Source organism: Neophocaena asiaeorientalis, unplaced genomic scaffold (assembly GCF_003031525.2).
Source record: "Neophocaena asiaeorientalis asiaeorientalis breed wild unplaced genomic scaffold, Neophocaena_asiaeorientalis_V1.1 scaffold5, whole genome shotgun sequence".
Lineage (NCBI taxonomy): Eukaryota > Metazoa > Chordata > Mammalia > Artiodactyla > Phocoenidae > Neophocaena > Neophocaena asiaeorientalis.
In genome coordinates this window covers 3,384,440-3,398,747 of record NW_020174698.1, presented here as the reverse complement: position 1 = coordinate 3,398,747, position 14,308 = coordinate 3,384,440, and the positions used below count along the sequence as shown (strand labels likewise).

The 14,308-nt window shown below is 35.3% G+C and overlaps 1 protein-coding gene across 1 annotated transcript in view; it reads left to right on the top strand.

Annotated features, from left to right (window-relative positions):
* TBPL1 (TATA-box binding protein like 1) overlaps positions 1-12,651 on the top strand; it is a 29,359-nt gene extending 16,708 nt beyond the window's left edge. Inside the window, exons 2-7 of the mRNA XM_024759033.1 lie at positions 6,354-6,532; positions 8,006-8,088; positions 8,255-8,318; positions 9,825-9,928; positions 10,021-10,115; positions 12,116-12,651. Of these exons, the coding sequence (XP_024614801.1) occupies positions 6,398-6,532; positions 8,006-8,088; positions 8,255-8,318; positions 9,825-9,928; positions 10,021-10,115; positions 12,116-12,195 (561 nt within the window). The 5' untranslated portion in view covers positions 6,354-6,397 and the 3' untranslated portion in view covers positions 12,196-12,651. The remainder of the gene's footprint in view (positions 1-6,353; positions 6,533-8,005; positions 8,089-8,254; positions 8,319-9,824; positions 9,929-10,020; positions 10,116-12,115) is intronic.
* Positions 12,652-14,308: the final 1,657 nt, after the last annotated feature.

Sequence of the window (14,308 nt, the reverse complement as noted above, 5' to 3'; positions counted from 1 at the left end):
CTTTGAGGACCCACACCCACAGTATCCTCAGATGCAACTTGAGTACACTTAAAAGTAGCTGGAATCTACTTTTCTGTATTCTCATGTTTATTTTATTCTTTTGGCTTTTAGTTAGATTTTTAGGGTTACTTTTGCATTGTTTTTATAACAGTGTTTATTGTGCCCTTTTAGTTTAAAATGTCTTTCCTGGTGTGGAAAATTTTAAATGTAGTAGTCTCGGATGTAATTTGTCTTAAAAACCAGGAGGTGGCGATGTTTTCCAGGTGATGCTTTAAGATTGTAATTGGAATACCACTGGACAGAGGATCTAACTTGTCCATAAAAGTCAGTGAGCAGGGAAGAAGCTGTTTCAACTTCAATAATGCATTTTAATACAGTGCTAGAAATATGTTATTTCTTGAAGTAGGACAGCTTCAGTTTTCAACTTTGCTTTTTATTAGAAGGAAATATTTGACAAACACATGTTAGGCATTTACTTGAGAAACAGGACAAAACACATTATTAAACCATGTCTTAATATTAGGCCTTGGGCAGTGGGGAAATTACCAAAGTCACTCTGTTGCCAATTCTCTGAATAGAATAATTGTTAACATTTTGGCATTTTTAGTACATACAGAGATATATAAACCAAAATGAACTCTATCAAACGTATTTATTTTTTACATTATGAACCTCCGTCTACATCCATGTAGTTGTAATTTATAAAGTCTGTTCAGTAGTCTGTTATATGAGACTGCTATACTTTATTTAACCAATCCCTTCTAGATGGGCACGTAGGTTTCTGTTATTAACAGAATTGCAGTGTATATAATCTTATTTATACTTTGCTCAGTTGAATAATTTCTCAAGATGCATTCTTAATGGTTGACTGCAATTCATCATATACACATATTTTTAATTATTTGAATACACACTGCCAGATTATCTCCTGTAGAAATTGTTCCAAATTATAAGAGAATGCTGGTTTACTTACATCTTCATCAGCAGTGTTTGATGCTTACCAGTATAAATAGTGGTATCTCATTCTTTTAAGTTAGCACTTCCTCATTACCAGTAAATTTAAAAACTATATATGTCTAAAGGCAAAGAATTTCTAAATAAATAGCTAATTAGTCTAAGAAAAATAATAATGGAAATGTAAATATTGTTAGAATCAAGGGATAATGGAAACATAATATATCCAACTTCAGATGTACCGAAAGCACTTGGTTATAATCGCCTTAAATGTTCATACGAGAATAGAGAAAAAGTTCAAAACTGAAGTATTAAGCATCCAACTTACTTTCTAATATAAGAAATTAGGAAAAAAAATAGATCTGTAGAAGGAAGGAAATAATGAGCATAAGGCAAAAAATTTAATAAAGAGGATCAACTAACTGCCAATAGTTTGTCCTTTGAAGAAACAAAAAATAGAAAGACTTTTCAGCAAGATTGATGATAGGAAAAAAAGCAGGGATAAATGATACTATGATGAAAAAGAGATAAGTGTACTAAAGTTGAGTTTTTAAAATTTGTAAGAAAACCATGAAAAATTGTATGCCATAAAATTTTAAATTTTAGAAGAAATGCAAAATGTCCCAAGAAAATTTAATTTAGGAAAACTGATTAAAGAAGAAATAGAAGACATCAAATGTCTTAAAACTCTTAAATTGAATTAATCTTTTAAAATCCCCCAAGGAAACAAAAAACAGGTCCACACAATTTTCAGATAAGGTTTTCTAAAACTGTCTTCCAGAGGATTTTTTTTTAAAAAAAGAAGAAACCTCACTACAAGTAACTCAGTTTCGTTTCTTTTTATGGCTGAATAATATTCCATTGTATATATGTGGCACATCTTCTTTATTCATCTGTCAGTGGACACTTAGGTTGCTTCCATGTCCTGGCTGTTGTAAATAGTGCTGCAGTGAACATTGTGGTACATGACTCTTTTTGAAGTATGGTAAGTCAGCAAGAGAAAAATAGTATGTAAACACATATATATGGAATCTAAAGATAAAAACGGTTCTTATGAACCTAGGGTCAGGACAGGAATAAAGACGCAGACCTACTGGAGAACGGACTTGAGGATATGGGGAGGGGGAAGGGTGAGTTTTGACAGGGCGAGAGAGAGTCATGGACATATACACACTAACAAACGTAGTAAGGTAGATAGCTGGGGGGAAGCAGCCGCAAGGCACAGGGATATTAGCTCGGTGCTTTGTGACAGCCTGGAAGGGTGGGATGGGGAGAGTGGGAGGGAGGGAGACGCAAGAGGGAAGACATATGGGATCATATGTATATGTATAGCTGATTCACTTTGTTATAAAGCAGAAACTAACACACCATTGTAAAGCAATTATACTCGAATAAAGATGTTTAAAAAAATAAAAACTGAAAAAAAAAAGAAACCAACCTAACTTGTATAATAAGTCTAGTGTCACCTTGATACTCAAACCAGATAAAGACAGTCCAAGAAAGGAATATTATAGGCAAATTCTACTTACAAACATAGACATATCAATCCTAACTGAAATATTAGCAAACCAGATCCATCAATGTATTTTTTTTGAAAACATGACTTACTGGGTTCAAGGATGTAATACATGTGTCATAACTTTAAGAGGAATATATGAGAATGATAAAACAATTCAGCGAGAGTAGAGATTTTCTCCAGAGGGAAGGAACGAGCATGTAATTTGGGAGAAGTGCATGAGGAGACATCAATTGTATTGTAAATTTTATTTTTTAAGCTGGGTGGTAGGTACATAGATGTTCGTTTTTGCCATTTATGTATCTTAAGCCGTGTTATAGTGTCAGCAGGCTTAACAGCTTTGTAAGTTTAAATGCCATTCTAAAATACTATTTTTTTTGTGGAGTTGCTTAAACACATTTCCCTTGGAACTGTACAAACAAGTTTAAAAAGTCTTATGTGTAAACCATCATGAAGTATAGTAAAGTATACTACATATGCATTTTCATGGATATTATATTAAGGGAAGGAAAAAGACTCTTAGCTCTTCTTCATTTATATGAAAATGAGTGGCTTTGGAAGTAAAGTTTCAGACTTGCTTTTAGTTTTTAAAAAGTTTTTCCATGCCTAGTATTAAAAGAAACAGTTTGGAATTCTAGGTGGATGAGAAATTTAATATAGGCTGAAGATTGAAATGTTGGATTTTCTAGCATTCATTCACCAAATAGTAAGGGAACATTTACTATGTGCCAGATATGGTGCTGAGCCATGGGTGTGTACAAACATTTAAGATGTAGTCTTTGACTTTCAGAATTTAGTAGGTGAAATAAATGGTCCAGATGTTTAACTGTAGGTACCATAATAGTTACAAGCAGTTTGGAATATTTCTTCCCTAGTGGAGATTAATTGTCCCCATGTTTTTTATAGTTGTGTGTGTGTGTGTGTGTGTGTGTGTGTGTTTAAACTGTGTTTAAAAAGTTATGTGTGTGTATTTTTAGGAATAATCTAAGCCTTTTGAACTACTTTAAGAGGTAATCAATTCATTCCTCTTTAATGCTGACAATAAAGTTTCCTCAGGTAGAATTTTTTACCCATTGATAAATGATTTAGCTTCACTCAGAATTGAAAGGGGTATGATGCTCTGTAGAAGTTGAGATTTGTCTCTTTCACTGGATTGCCATTTGAGTTATCCTATTTAAAAGTGATATGAAATGCTTTAGCTTTAAGAAGTTAATCTTTGTTAATATTTAGTACTACTCTTGTTTTACAAGATAGATAAACTGCAAATGGGCCTTTTTTTTTTTTTTTTTTGGTACTGCTTGAAAAAGGTGGAATCGTTCATGTAGTATGCCTTGCCTCTTTTTTTTTCTTAAGTACTGACTTCTTCATATTTTATCCTTGATTTAAAACCTATTAAAGCAATGATATATCTTCTGAGACTGTTTGACAGCTTACTCACATAAATATGAATACTTCCTAACATGATGATCTATGCCCATGACTTCATTTTTAGAATTTAAGTTGCTTATGTATAGAAACAATCATCAATTTTGAATTAATTGCAAATTATTTAAGGCTTCTTTGCATTCTCAAAGATTTGCTTTACCCCTTCTTTCTTGACTTATTTTTTACCTTATGTGTTATCCTTGTATTCTCTCCCAGACAGTTCAGCAGTTTAATACTCAGAGTAGTAGATCTGAGTCAATTTGTTTTAGCCTGTTTGTTGTAAAAAGTCTATGTGAAACAGTAAATTTGACATAGTTTCTTCATATGTAATTTCCCTGTTAAGTAGTGCTTTTTGTGGCCTCTTATCATGGGATGTGTGTCAGTCAGGCTGCATATAACTAAAGTCCACCATGGGGCCTTAAGATAGAAATTGATTTTTCTCTCACATTTGTAAAGTCTAGAATTAGAAAGTACAGGGCTAGTAAGGAGTTTCACAGTATCAGGGACTCGGGCTGCTTCTGTCTTACTATTCTTCCATACTCATCTCATAATCTCATGATCCCAAATGGCTTCTTGAGTTCCAGCTCTCACGTCCAGACTCCATGCAGCAAGAATGAAGAAGAGCAGAAAGGCAAAAGGGTCTTCGCTGGTTAATTTGGTTCCTCTAAGCAGACTTCTCAAAAGACACAAAACCATTTATTTTACATTTATTTGACCAGTACATAGTGACCCTAATAGATTTTGGGGTGAGCAGCCAGGAGCCTCTACCTCACAGTTATTTCCTAATTTTAATAGGAAAGTAGCAGGTGGCTCGATATCTGGGTAGTGATGTAATCTTGGGAAGTAATGCTAAGAAATCTCTGCTCTGCCTGTGGCTTTGAACTTATTTTTATCCCTAATCACTGATATTTTTGTGTTATTATTTTCCAAGTATATGTGCTAAGTACTTTCCATACATTTTATATAATTCCCATGACACTGTCTGGTAGGCACTGTCTATTCCATGTCACAGGTGAGAAAACCAAGACACAGACAGAATGCATAACTGGCCTAAGTCCTGAGAACTTAGTCGGTGGTGCGTCAAACATGGAGTCTGCACTTAAGATCACCACTGATAACTGTTTCTGTCCTCTGCTTATTAATCTGTCCACCTATATATCTATCCCTCAGACTCCACTGCCACCCCTGCCCCGCCTCTTGTGCATAAGAATCACATGAGGTTGCTGAAACAATACACAAAGAACAGAAAAACAAAAAGATAAGCAGATTGAAGGGAGTATAAGATTGAGAAAATAGAATGATGTTGAGGTTCAAGTAGTACACAGAGTTCAATGCTATATGATCCTATAGAGATGCTAAAAGTTTCAGTCTGACTTCTCATTGTGTCCTAGCAGAAACTAAAAGGCAGGAAAACAAAACTGAATTTTTTTTATTTGGACTCTTGGCTTCTTCATTTTTTAGTCATATAATAACTTGAATCCTTAGTCATATAATAACTTGAATCCGTATAAAGAATCCTAGCTCATTTTCATATTGGGGCTTCAAGGAATTGTAAAGATAATTATAATAGTATTGTTACTATTTTCTGATTTTCTCTTTGTGGGGTAGGTAAGCTGAATTACCATTACTTATTTTTTAAGATGTGGAAACTCAGAGAATATTTTATCTGGACATGGATCACGTGCTTAGTAAAAACAAGGGCTTGTTCTTGTTTGTTTATAGAAATTCAAATTGAAAAGATATATATTTTGGAAGATTGGGATCTTGATAAAAATGCTGTTGTGCTAAGTAACTGTTAGAGCTCCCCCGTACACACACAGGTTTGTGAGCTCCTTCAGGACAAAAGACCTTGCCTTATTCCTTTTTTCCTCCAGTATCCTCAGCGTATGGAGGTGTTCAGTAAGTGAATAATGAATGAATGACTAGTAAGTGAGAAAAGTCTGTTAATAAATGTTATAATTAATATTGCTGCCTCTTTAAACTTAAGTCAATGGCTCTACCCAAAATAGCGGAAAAGTAGGTCATTCTTTTTATAGCCCTTGCGGGTTGTATGAGGTGGGTTATAGTACCATTAATGGCTGGACATTGGGACCACAAAGTCCAGCCCTTGAACATGGTGTAAACGGAGAATGGCCATAACTGCAATACGCCTGGAGCATGGTGGTTGTAAAGGCAAGTTGCTGCAGTTACGTCTGGCAAGCTCCTGGCGTGTAAAAGTTACTGATTAATTTTAAGGAATGAAAGTTAGGTCCAGATTTGGAAGGATTTTATATGACATGTTATCTTTTAAAAAGTGACATTTTTCGTGGGGAGAAGAAAGGATATGATTTGATTTGAGTACCATTTGAACAATAAGTAATGAGATCGACTTCTTGCATTTTAGTTTTCAAGATTACTTGTGAGCAATATATTAACAAAACATTTGAGTTTAATTATTTTATTTTGTTTTATTTCTCAGGATGTGATCTTCGTGGTGGGAAGCTAAGTTTTTAAACTACCCCAATGGATGCAGACAGTGATGTTGCACTGGACATTCTAATTACAAATGTAGTCTGTGTTTTTAGAACAAGATGCCATTTGAACTTAAGAAAGATTGCTTTGGAGGGAGCAAATGTAATTTATAAGCGTGACGTTGGAGTGAGTATCTGAATTTTGTCGTGTGTGCTACATTAGCCTAATTTTATAGTGCTGTGAAGATACTAAGTAAACAATGATGACACTACCTTATGCGTTTATTATAAAAATTAAGAATATGTATGAAGGCTCTGTTTAAGCTCTAAAAATCAGATGCCAGTATACCTTGTTAAATTTTCATTAGTTCTTCATGCTAGAAACTAAGTAAAGATGAATTAAACTCAAAGATTTCAGTGAATCACAATGAAAGGTTTTCAGGTTCATCAATAATGCCATCTTCACTTTAAAAAAGGAGCAAATATATCTGCTAAAAAGAGAGGAAAAGGCTTATGCTGCGTTGGAACTTTAACATGCCATATGGTAGAGAAGTCATTTTTTCTAGGAAGGTTATCTGAAAACTGAGTTGATGGACGAGCTGGTAGTGCAAGACAGTTAAACGTAGAATAACCTCAATGTTTCTCAGCCACAGCCACTTAACGTATGAAATTTTATAATGTATTTTAGCTCAGATTTTATTTTGCATCTGTGGTAAATTTTGTCTCCCCAGATTTAATAGCTTTCTAGTTTGATAATATGGCATATGACAGAGAAAAGAAGGAACTAAAAATGTAACAAGAGTTTTAAGAAGAAATGTCTCATTCATATATTTGTTACGTATTCAGTAAACATTTATCTCTTTTATACGTAATGGCCATATAATAAATATTGCCATAAATGAAAAGCTGCAGTGAAAATTTAAATTCACTTTTTGTCTTGGACCTTAGTCCTTGACCTATTTATACTCACACTGTAGGTAATTTCTTCTAAACCCATAGCTTTAAGTGCCTTTCGTTTCTAAGGAATCTAAAATTACATCTCCAGCTCCAGCATTCCGGATTTGCACATCGACCTTGAATATGTAATGGGCATCTCAGCTGTAAGATACAGTATAAAGTAGTGGCGGGCACCAAGAAGCAGAGAAAAGCAGGGTTAGAAATCAGGGAAGGGTGAAGGGATGGAATGATCAGGGAAGGCCTCTCTGTGGAGATGACATCTGGTGAGAGACCTGAGTGAAGGGAGAACATTGAAGGAAGAATATTCCAGATGAAAGTAAGCTAGGCAAAGCTCCTGAGGCGTGGACAAGTTTGGCATGTTTGAGGATGTGTGCAAATTGCAAATTTCAGTTACGTGAACAGAGTGGAACGAGAGTTGGAGTGTGTACGTCCTTGTGGCACATTGATTTCAAGTATACAGTGAGAGGTTTATACAGGCCTTGAATTTTTAATTGATTAAATGTCCTTTTGGATTAATATGTTCTTTGTGTTCAGCGTGGTTCTTGATTTCAGAATGAGTGATTTGGAGAACAGTTATTTCAGTCTTGGGTAAGCTTGGCATAGTATTTAAACATGAAATGGCCACATAGAGTAGACCCGTGTGTGCAAATCAACACTTACTGTGTAATCAGGTTGTTGGAGTTCTGGTTGTCTTTTTTTGCAGAAAGTATTAATGAAGCTTAGAAAGCCTAGAATTACAGCTACGATTTGGTCCTCAGGAAAAATTATTTGCACTGGAGCAACAAGGTAAATGTTACTTGGGTTTTCAATTTTCATTTTTTAATTTTCCCCTCATGGGAAGGACATTTTTCTAGACTTAAAAACAAAATCACGTGTACAGTTTGTTGTGTTCCTCCGTATAAAATTTATTTCCTGTGTAACTGATCGTCTTTTTCTTTCTTTCAAACCACAGTGAAGAAGAAGCTAAATTTGGTGCCAGACGTTTAGCCCGGAGTCTCCAGAAACTAGGATTTCAGGTAACGTTTTCAAAAGCTATCCGAGCTGCAGATACTCAAGGATTTATTTTTGTAAAGTTAGCATTTTTTTTTTAACGGACTAAAGAAATCTCCACAGAAAGTCCTCTTATGATTGACCTTTTTCTACATTGTATAATACCATCCTTCAACACAAAAATTTAGTGGCAGACCTTGCCCGTGTGGGTATTTGTCAGGAATCCTGGCTTTCTCCCAGATCCTTTCCCCATAGAGAGAGAGACTTGTTTCCTTACAGATTAACTGCCTTTTCAACTCTTTACATTTTTCACTTCTCACAAAAAAAAAAAAAAAAAATTCTGTTTTTGATCATCACAAGAATGCTGTATCAAGATGATGAGCGAGAGCTGCAGGACCCTGTTGACACATACACACTGGTTAGCAGGCTCTCACACTTGTAAAATGACTGTTACTAGCAGGCCAGCCTTATCAAATGTGATTTTGTAGAGTCATGCATTTGAATAAAATTAATACATATCCTGGACTTGCTAGGTCACTTGGAAACGATGAGTAAGTGAAAGAAAAAGATGAGCTGTGGTTCCTGAACAGGTGGGCCTAGGCAGTTTGGGATTTGGGTGGGAGGTGATGAGAGGTTGAGTTTCTCTCTGATGACTTCAGTCTCCTCTGAGGTGGAAGGTGCTAGGAAGGCACTGAGGTGCTGGAAGGGAGTGCAGGGTAGAGAGCCATGATTGACAGCGGGGCCACTGTGCACGTTTTGTGACTTTCTCCCACTGCCTTGTGCCGGTACTGAGTTGGAGGATAGTTCATCCAGATTTGTGGTTTTACTAGGGACAGTTGAAAAGACGACAGGGTAAAACCATTAACATCTTGGTAGGAGTGGCTGAAGTTATTAATATTGAGAGGACATTATTTTCAGCCTTGGAGCCTCTTTTCTTAGCATAATATTAGAAATGTTGAGAGAAATCCCAGTGAGTTAAAAAACACAGTTCTATCACACTATTCCTCATCTTGTCCCCCAAAAGAAACAAACATCTAACTAAACTCGCAGCAATGCCATTTTACCTGACTGCATATAAGAAAAAGTCAGGCGTTTGGAGCTCAGTGTCCAGTACTTTCTGAGTTTTAAGTGATGGCTTTGCATTCTGACACTTCAAGGAGGACTCTGCTTTAATTTTTTCCTCACTGTTCTCCCTCTTATCCCAGTAGATTAAATATTAAATGGGTTTAAAGTGTTGAAAAATTAAACTGAAATAAGATTCAGAAGACCCCAGATGTAGCGCTTTGATCATGCAGTTATCTCAGGCATTGTTTATTTTTTTAATGAAGTTCTTGAGCCTTTTTCCCCCCTTTAATTATAGCATTAAGGAGTCCCCGATAACTTAAAACACTAAAATCCATGCTTTAAATGTTTTTGTTTATCTTGTTTGTTCTTATATTTAAGGATTACAATTCAATGATTAAGATTGCCATGACGAGCAGATTTTTTTGTTTGTTTCAAAATAATTCATTCATTTTACTTCTCTCCTAAAGGTAATATTTACAGATTTTAAGGTTGTTAACGTTTTGGCAGTATGTAATATGCCATTTGAAATACGTTTGCCAGAATTCACAAAGAACAATAGACCTCATGCCAGGTAGGTCTTTGAAGAATCAAGATAACTTAGCAAATTTGAAGTTACTTGTCCAGCTATAAGTATTTATATTAATTTTGGCTTTTTTTGCATAGTTACGAACCTGAACTTCATCCTGCTGTGTGTTATCGGATAAAATCTCTAAGAGCTACATTACAGATTTTTTCAACAGGAAGTATCACAGTAACAGGTATTTTATGATATTGAAACCAAGCTTGTCAATTATGGATTGAATGAGATAAGAGGTGTCCGTACCAAAATAGAGATAAAGTCTGCTTTGTCCCTTTTAGCCACTTCTGCCCTTCCAGGGGAACCAGTCTCCTCACTTTTAACACAGTAGATTAGTTTAACCTGCTTTTATATGTGTACTATTTTGTGTCAGTCTTCTTTATCTTCATCATAACCCTAGTGAGATTCATCTGTATTGCTGCATGTAGCTGTAGATCAGCCATTCTTACTGCTATTTAGTACCCAGTACGTGAATATATTGTTCCATGGGCATTTGGATAGTTTTCAGTTGGGAATTTAAAATATTCTAGTATGTATTTTTATATATGATTTTTAAGTTTATGACATCTTGCATTTAAAATACTCAAGAGAAACCCATTCTATGAACTTCATAGAGGTTTTACATGAGCAAAATATTCATATATAATTGGTACCTATTTGGTATGTTTTATGTGTATTTTGTTATATCTTTTGAATTGTTTTAATTACTTGGAAGGGGTAGTTTCAGAATACTAGGTAGGCATAGATGTCCAAGGGTAGTATTAGCATGCAGGATGATTTTTTTAATGGTACTATGGTTATAAATTGAGACATTACTTGAGAGTCAGACCCAACCTTTGGCAAAACTGAGTTAAGGAAAATTTCTGTAGTGTCCTTGAATTTTCTTTTTATTCCTTCAATCCTTAGAGGAAAATAAAAATTATTGACACCTGTAAGCCTTCAACAAAAAAGCTTTAGTTCTGATTCAGCCATGGATTTTCACATCTTGCTTGGAGACTTAAAGGCTCTTGCCAGAGTCATGCCTGAATCTTAAAAATGGGGGAGCAAGTCCATTTCTTTCCTTCTTTGGACTCTCTGTTTCTACACTTTGGAGCCCAGACCTTACAGAGGCCTCCAAATCTATTGACAAGTCCCTACTAAGTATGGAAGAAAATAATGCATATGTAAAATATATATTAATAGATTTAAACAACACAGTAGCAAACTGAAGACCATTGACCTGGTTAATTAGTATGCATTACATATTAACCTCTGGAATACCCTATGAACTGTTAATTCAGTGGACATATACTGAGTGGTTCCCATGGGCAAAGCTCTACTCTGTGGAGGGACTGAGGTGAGTCAGGAAGGATCGGCCTAGGGTAAGACGTGGTCAGTACCTTCAAAGGGTCCACAGTGGATGCATATGTACGTTTTTTAGGATCTTTCAAAAGGTAAGTTTACGTTAGTAGAAAAAACATATTTATTCAGAATAAGTTTTATAAAAATATTTTTTCATTATCCTTTTTATATATTTTTTTAGCTATTTAGATGAAAGGCTACACATTTTTCAAGTCCTAGCATTATATAGATTAATTAATACGTAACATAACCTCATCCCTGGTGCTTTTTTTTTAACGGGCAGAGTAAGCTGTAAGGGTGAATGGCCAGATTAGTAGTAAACATGTGAGTACCAAATAGCAGTAAGTTTGTGGGGATGTTTAGACCGTGCAGTTTATAATGGCCCTCTGGTTTCCCAACGCTCTGGTAGCAGCTTTGTTTAGCTCTGCCGGGTCCCTCGATACTCCTGTGAGCTTCAGTCATAGCCTAACCAAAAGCCAGGCTACAGTGACCAAAAGCATAATAGCTGTGTAGTCCCGCTTGTTACTCCTTCCTTTAATAAGCATATTATAGTACGTTGTGATTGTCTGTGTGGTTTTTTTATATACTCCCTTTTCACAATGGTGCCCTAAAACAAGATGAATATCATCATTTTGTGTTTGATTCCCTTTAATTGTCCATAAAAAAGTCTTATTCTCTTGGTTCTTGCTGTGACTGTGTGTATAATTAATGTAAGTGTAGATTTTTTTTTAAACAACCTGATAAATTCTAAAGTACTTGGTTACTTGTAATTCTGGGAAATCAGCTTTTCCTAGTGCTCTTTTGCCTCTTCTCACCCCTTCCTCCACTGTGTTGTTACAGGGCCCAATGTAAAGGCCGTCGCTACTGCTGTGGAACAGGTATACCCGTTTGTGTTTGAAAGCAGGAAAGAAATTTTGTAAGTCATAACGTAATTGGTTAGAATCCCAAACTGAGCACCTTTTAAAACCTGCTGCACATTGGACTCAGAACAAAAGGAAAACTGGACCAACAGTAATTGAGGAAATAGACTCTTTTATTCATTCACGGCTACAGTGTAAGCTCCAGTCCCTTTGGATTTTATTTCAAACCTTGCTGTAATATAAAAAGGAAGTTTACAAGACATGACATTGCTGCTTTTACAAAAGGACATTCTATTTATTTTCGCAGTAATTTCATGTCCCCACGAGCAGAGCTGTCACAGTGTGCGCTACCTTAAAGTGTTTTGTTGTTGTCATTATTTTTTTCCAGTTTGAGCTGATGTGTTTTATTTGTGAATAGTCTTTTACATTTTTGTATGCTGAATATGGGCACCAAAGAACCTGTAAAAGTTATCTTTTTCAATTGAATGTGCACAAATAAAAGTTTGGAAAAGATCACTCTTCATATCCATTCTATTCCCCATTTTCTATTTTAACAAAAATTGTATTCATAATTCTTTTTTTTTTAATCTATGCAAGCTTAGACTTTTGCTAAAGTGTGTTGGCTTCTTTTTGAAGTGTATTTTGTAAATATATATATGCCACATGTGTATAGTATCTTTTAATGCTCTGTTACCAAATATCAACTAGGGATTTTTTTCTCGCAGATTAGAAATAAAAACATGTATATAAATTCTAGGGAACTGGAGTAGAACTTTATAAATTCAGCATAATGTTTTATGTTGCTAATTTAACATGATAGAAAATGTTAACTATCTTTTAAAAGTCATAAAGTTGTAGTTTTAAAAAGAGAAACTCTTACCTACAAGATGAATATAAGAAAGAAGCTGTGATGGGTTGTACTTCATATGTACCTTTGTTATTCTGGAAAGACTCAACTCTGGTTAGAGGAAAGTAAAACTCTTAGGTTGGTACTCAAGGCTTCACTAAGAGTCTTGTCAGAAGTTGAAACATTGTGCTGTTTTAGCAAGAAGTGCCCAAAAGCTGATTCTGTGCCACAGTGTAATTAATTGTACTACAGTTCAGTTTGAACTTGAAAGCCATTTTGCAAGATAAGTCTTTCCCCTTGCTGTGTCTTATTTAGTGAAGCTAAAGAGCGACTACTCAGTATATGGGATTGCTCCTCTTAAAGTTATAATAAATATGCATTTGTGAAACAGTGGCTCTCTGGCTCACCCGTGGGCCCAGCAACGGTAATATAGGATCAGGCTGCAGTGGTGCTTGGCCATTTGTGTTTAGGAGTTTAGTATTACTAACAATGTAATTACTAACAATTACTAACAATGATCTTACCTAGAAATAAAGCTGAGTGGAGTGTCATATTAGCTTCTCAGTTAAAATTCATAGAGGTAATAGTACAACACAGTTTTCCACTAAAACCTTGAATTTCCAAAATGTTTTGAAACCTTTGTGGAAAATTGGAACATCTTAACCTCCATTTTCCCTACCATATTCTAAAATCTTGAAAGCTGCACTGAACAATATGTATTATTTTTTATGTTTATTTTTATCTTCTTTCTTCTCAATGCCTTCCCCTACCCTGCCTCTCACTCCCTCATAAGTTGGGGCCAATGGCTAACTTTTATGTTTTCTTTCTTGGGAAAGACTTAATTGTGATTTTAAGACTTCTCATTTTTTACATTTGTGTTTATTTGCTTCATTTTGAGATCCAGTGGGATAGGCAACCTCAAAAAATATACAGAATAAAATTCAATGAAAGTTATAGGTTCTGAACAGACTGTTTCAAAAATTTGAGGTTTTCCACTTAGATTTAATTAACAGCAATTAAGTGACCTCCTGTTTGGCAGTGTTCACAAAAAAGAAATAGCGAAAAGGGGGGGAAACCTGATTATATAGCCAAGGTGCAGATCCAGATGTTTGTTGTAATATTTTTCAGTATTCGAGTGACTTGAAAACTATGTAGATCAGTAGCTCATCAAAATGCTTTCTCAGAAAAGAGGGAGAAAGACAATCTGACCGGGTCTGGTTTCAGGGCTGCTTGCTTGAGTATCGCCTGGCAAAGTGTCATGGGTGACCCACTATGCTTAACAAAGCTGGTAAGAAATGAGTGTGTCTGATGTCTTCTGGCTTTTCA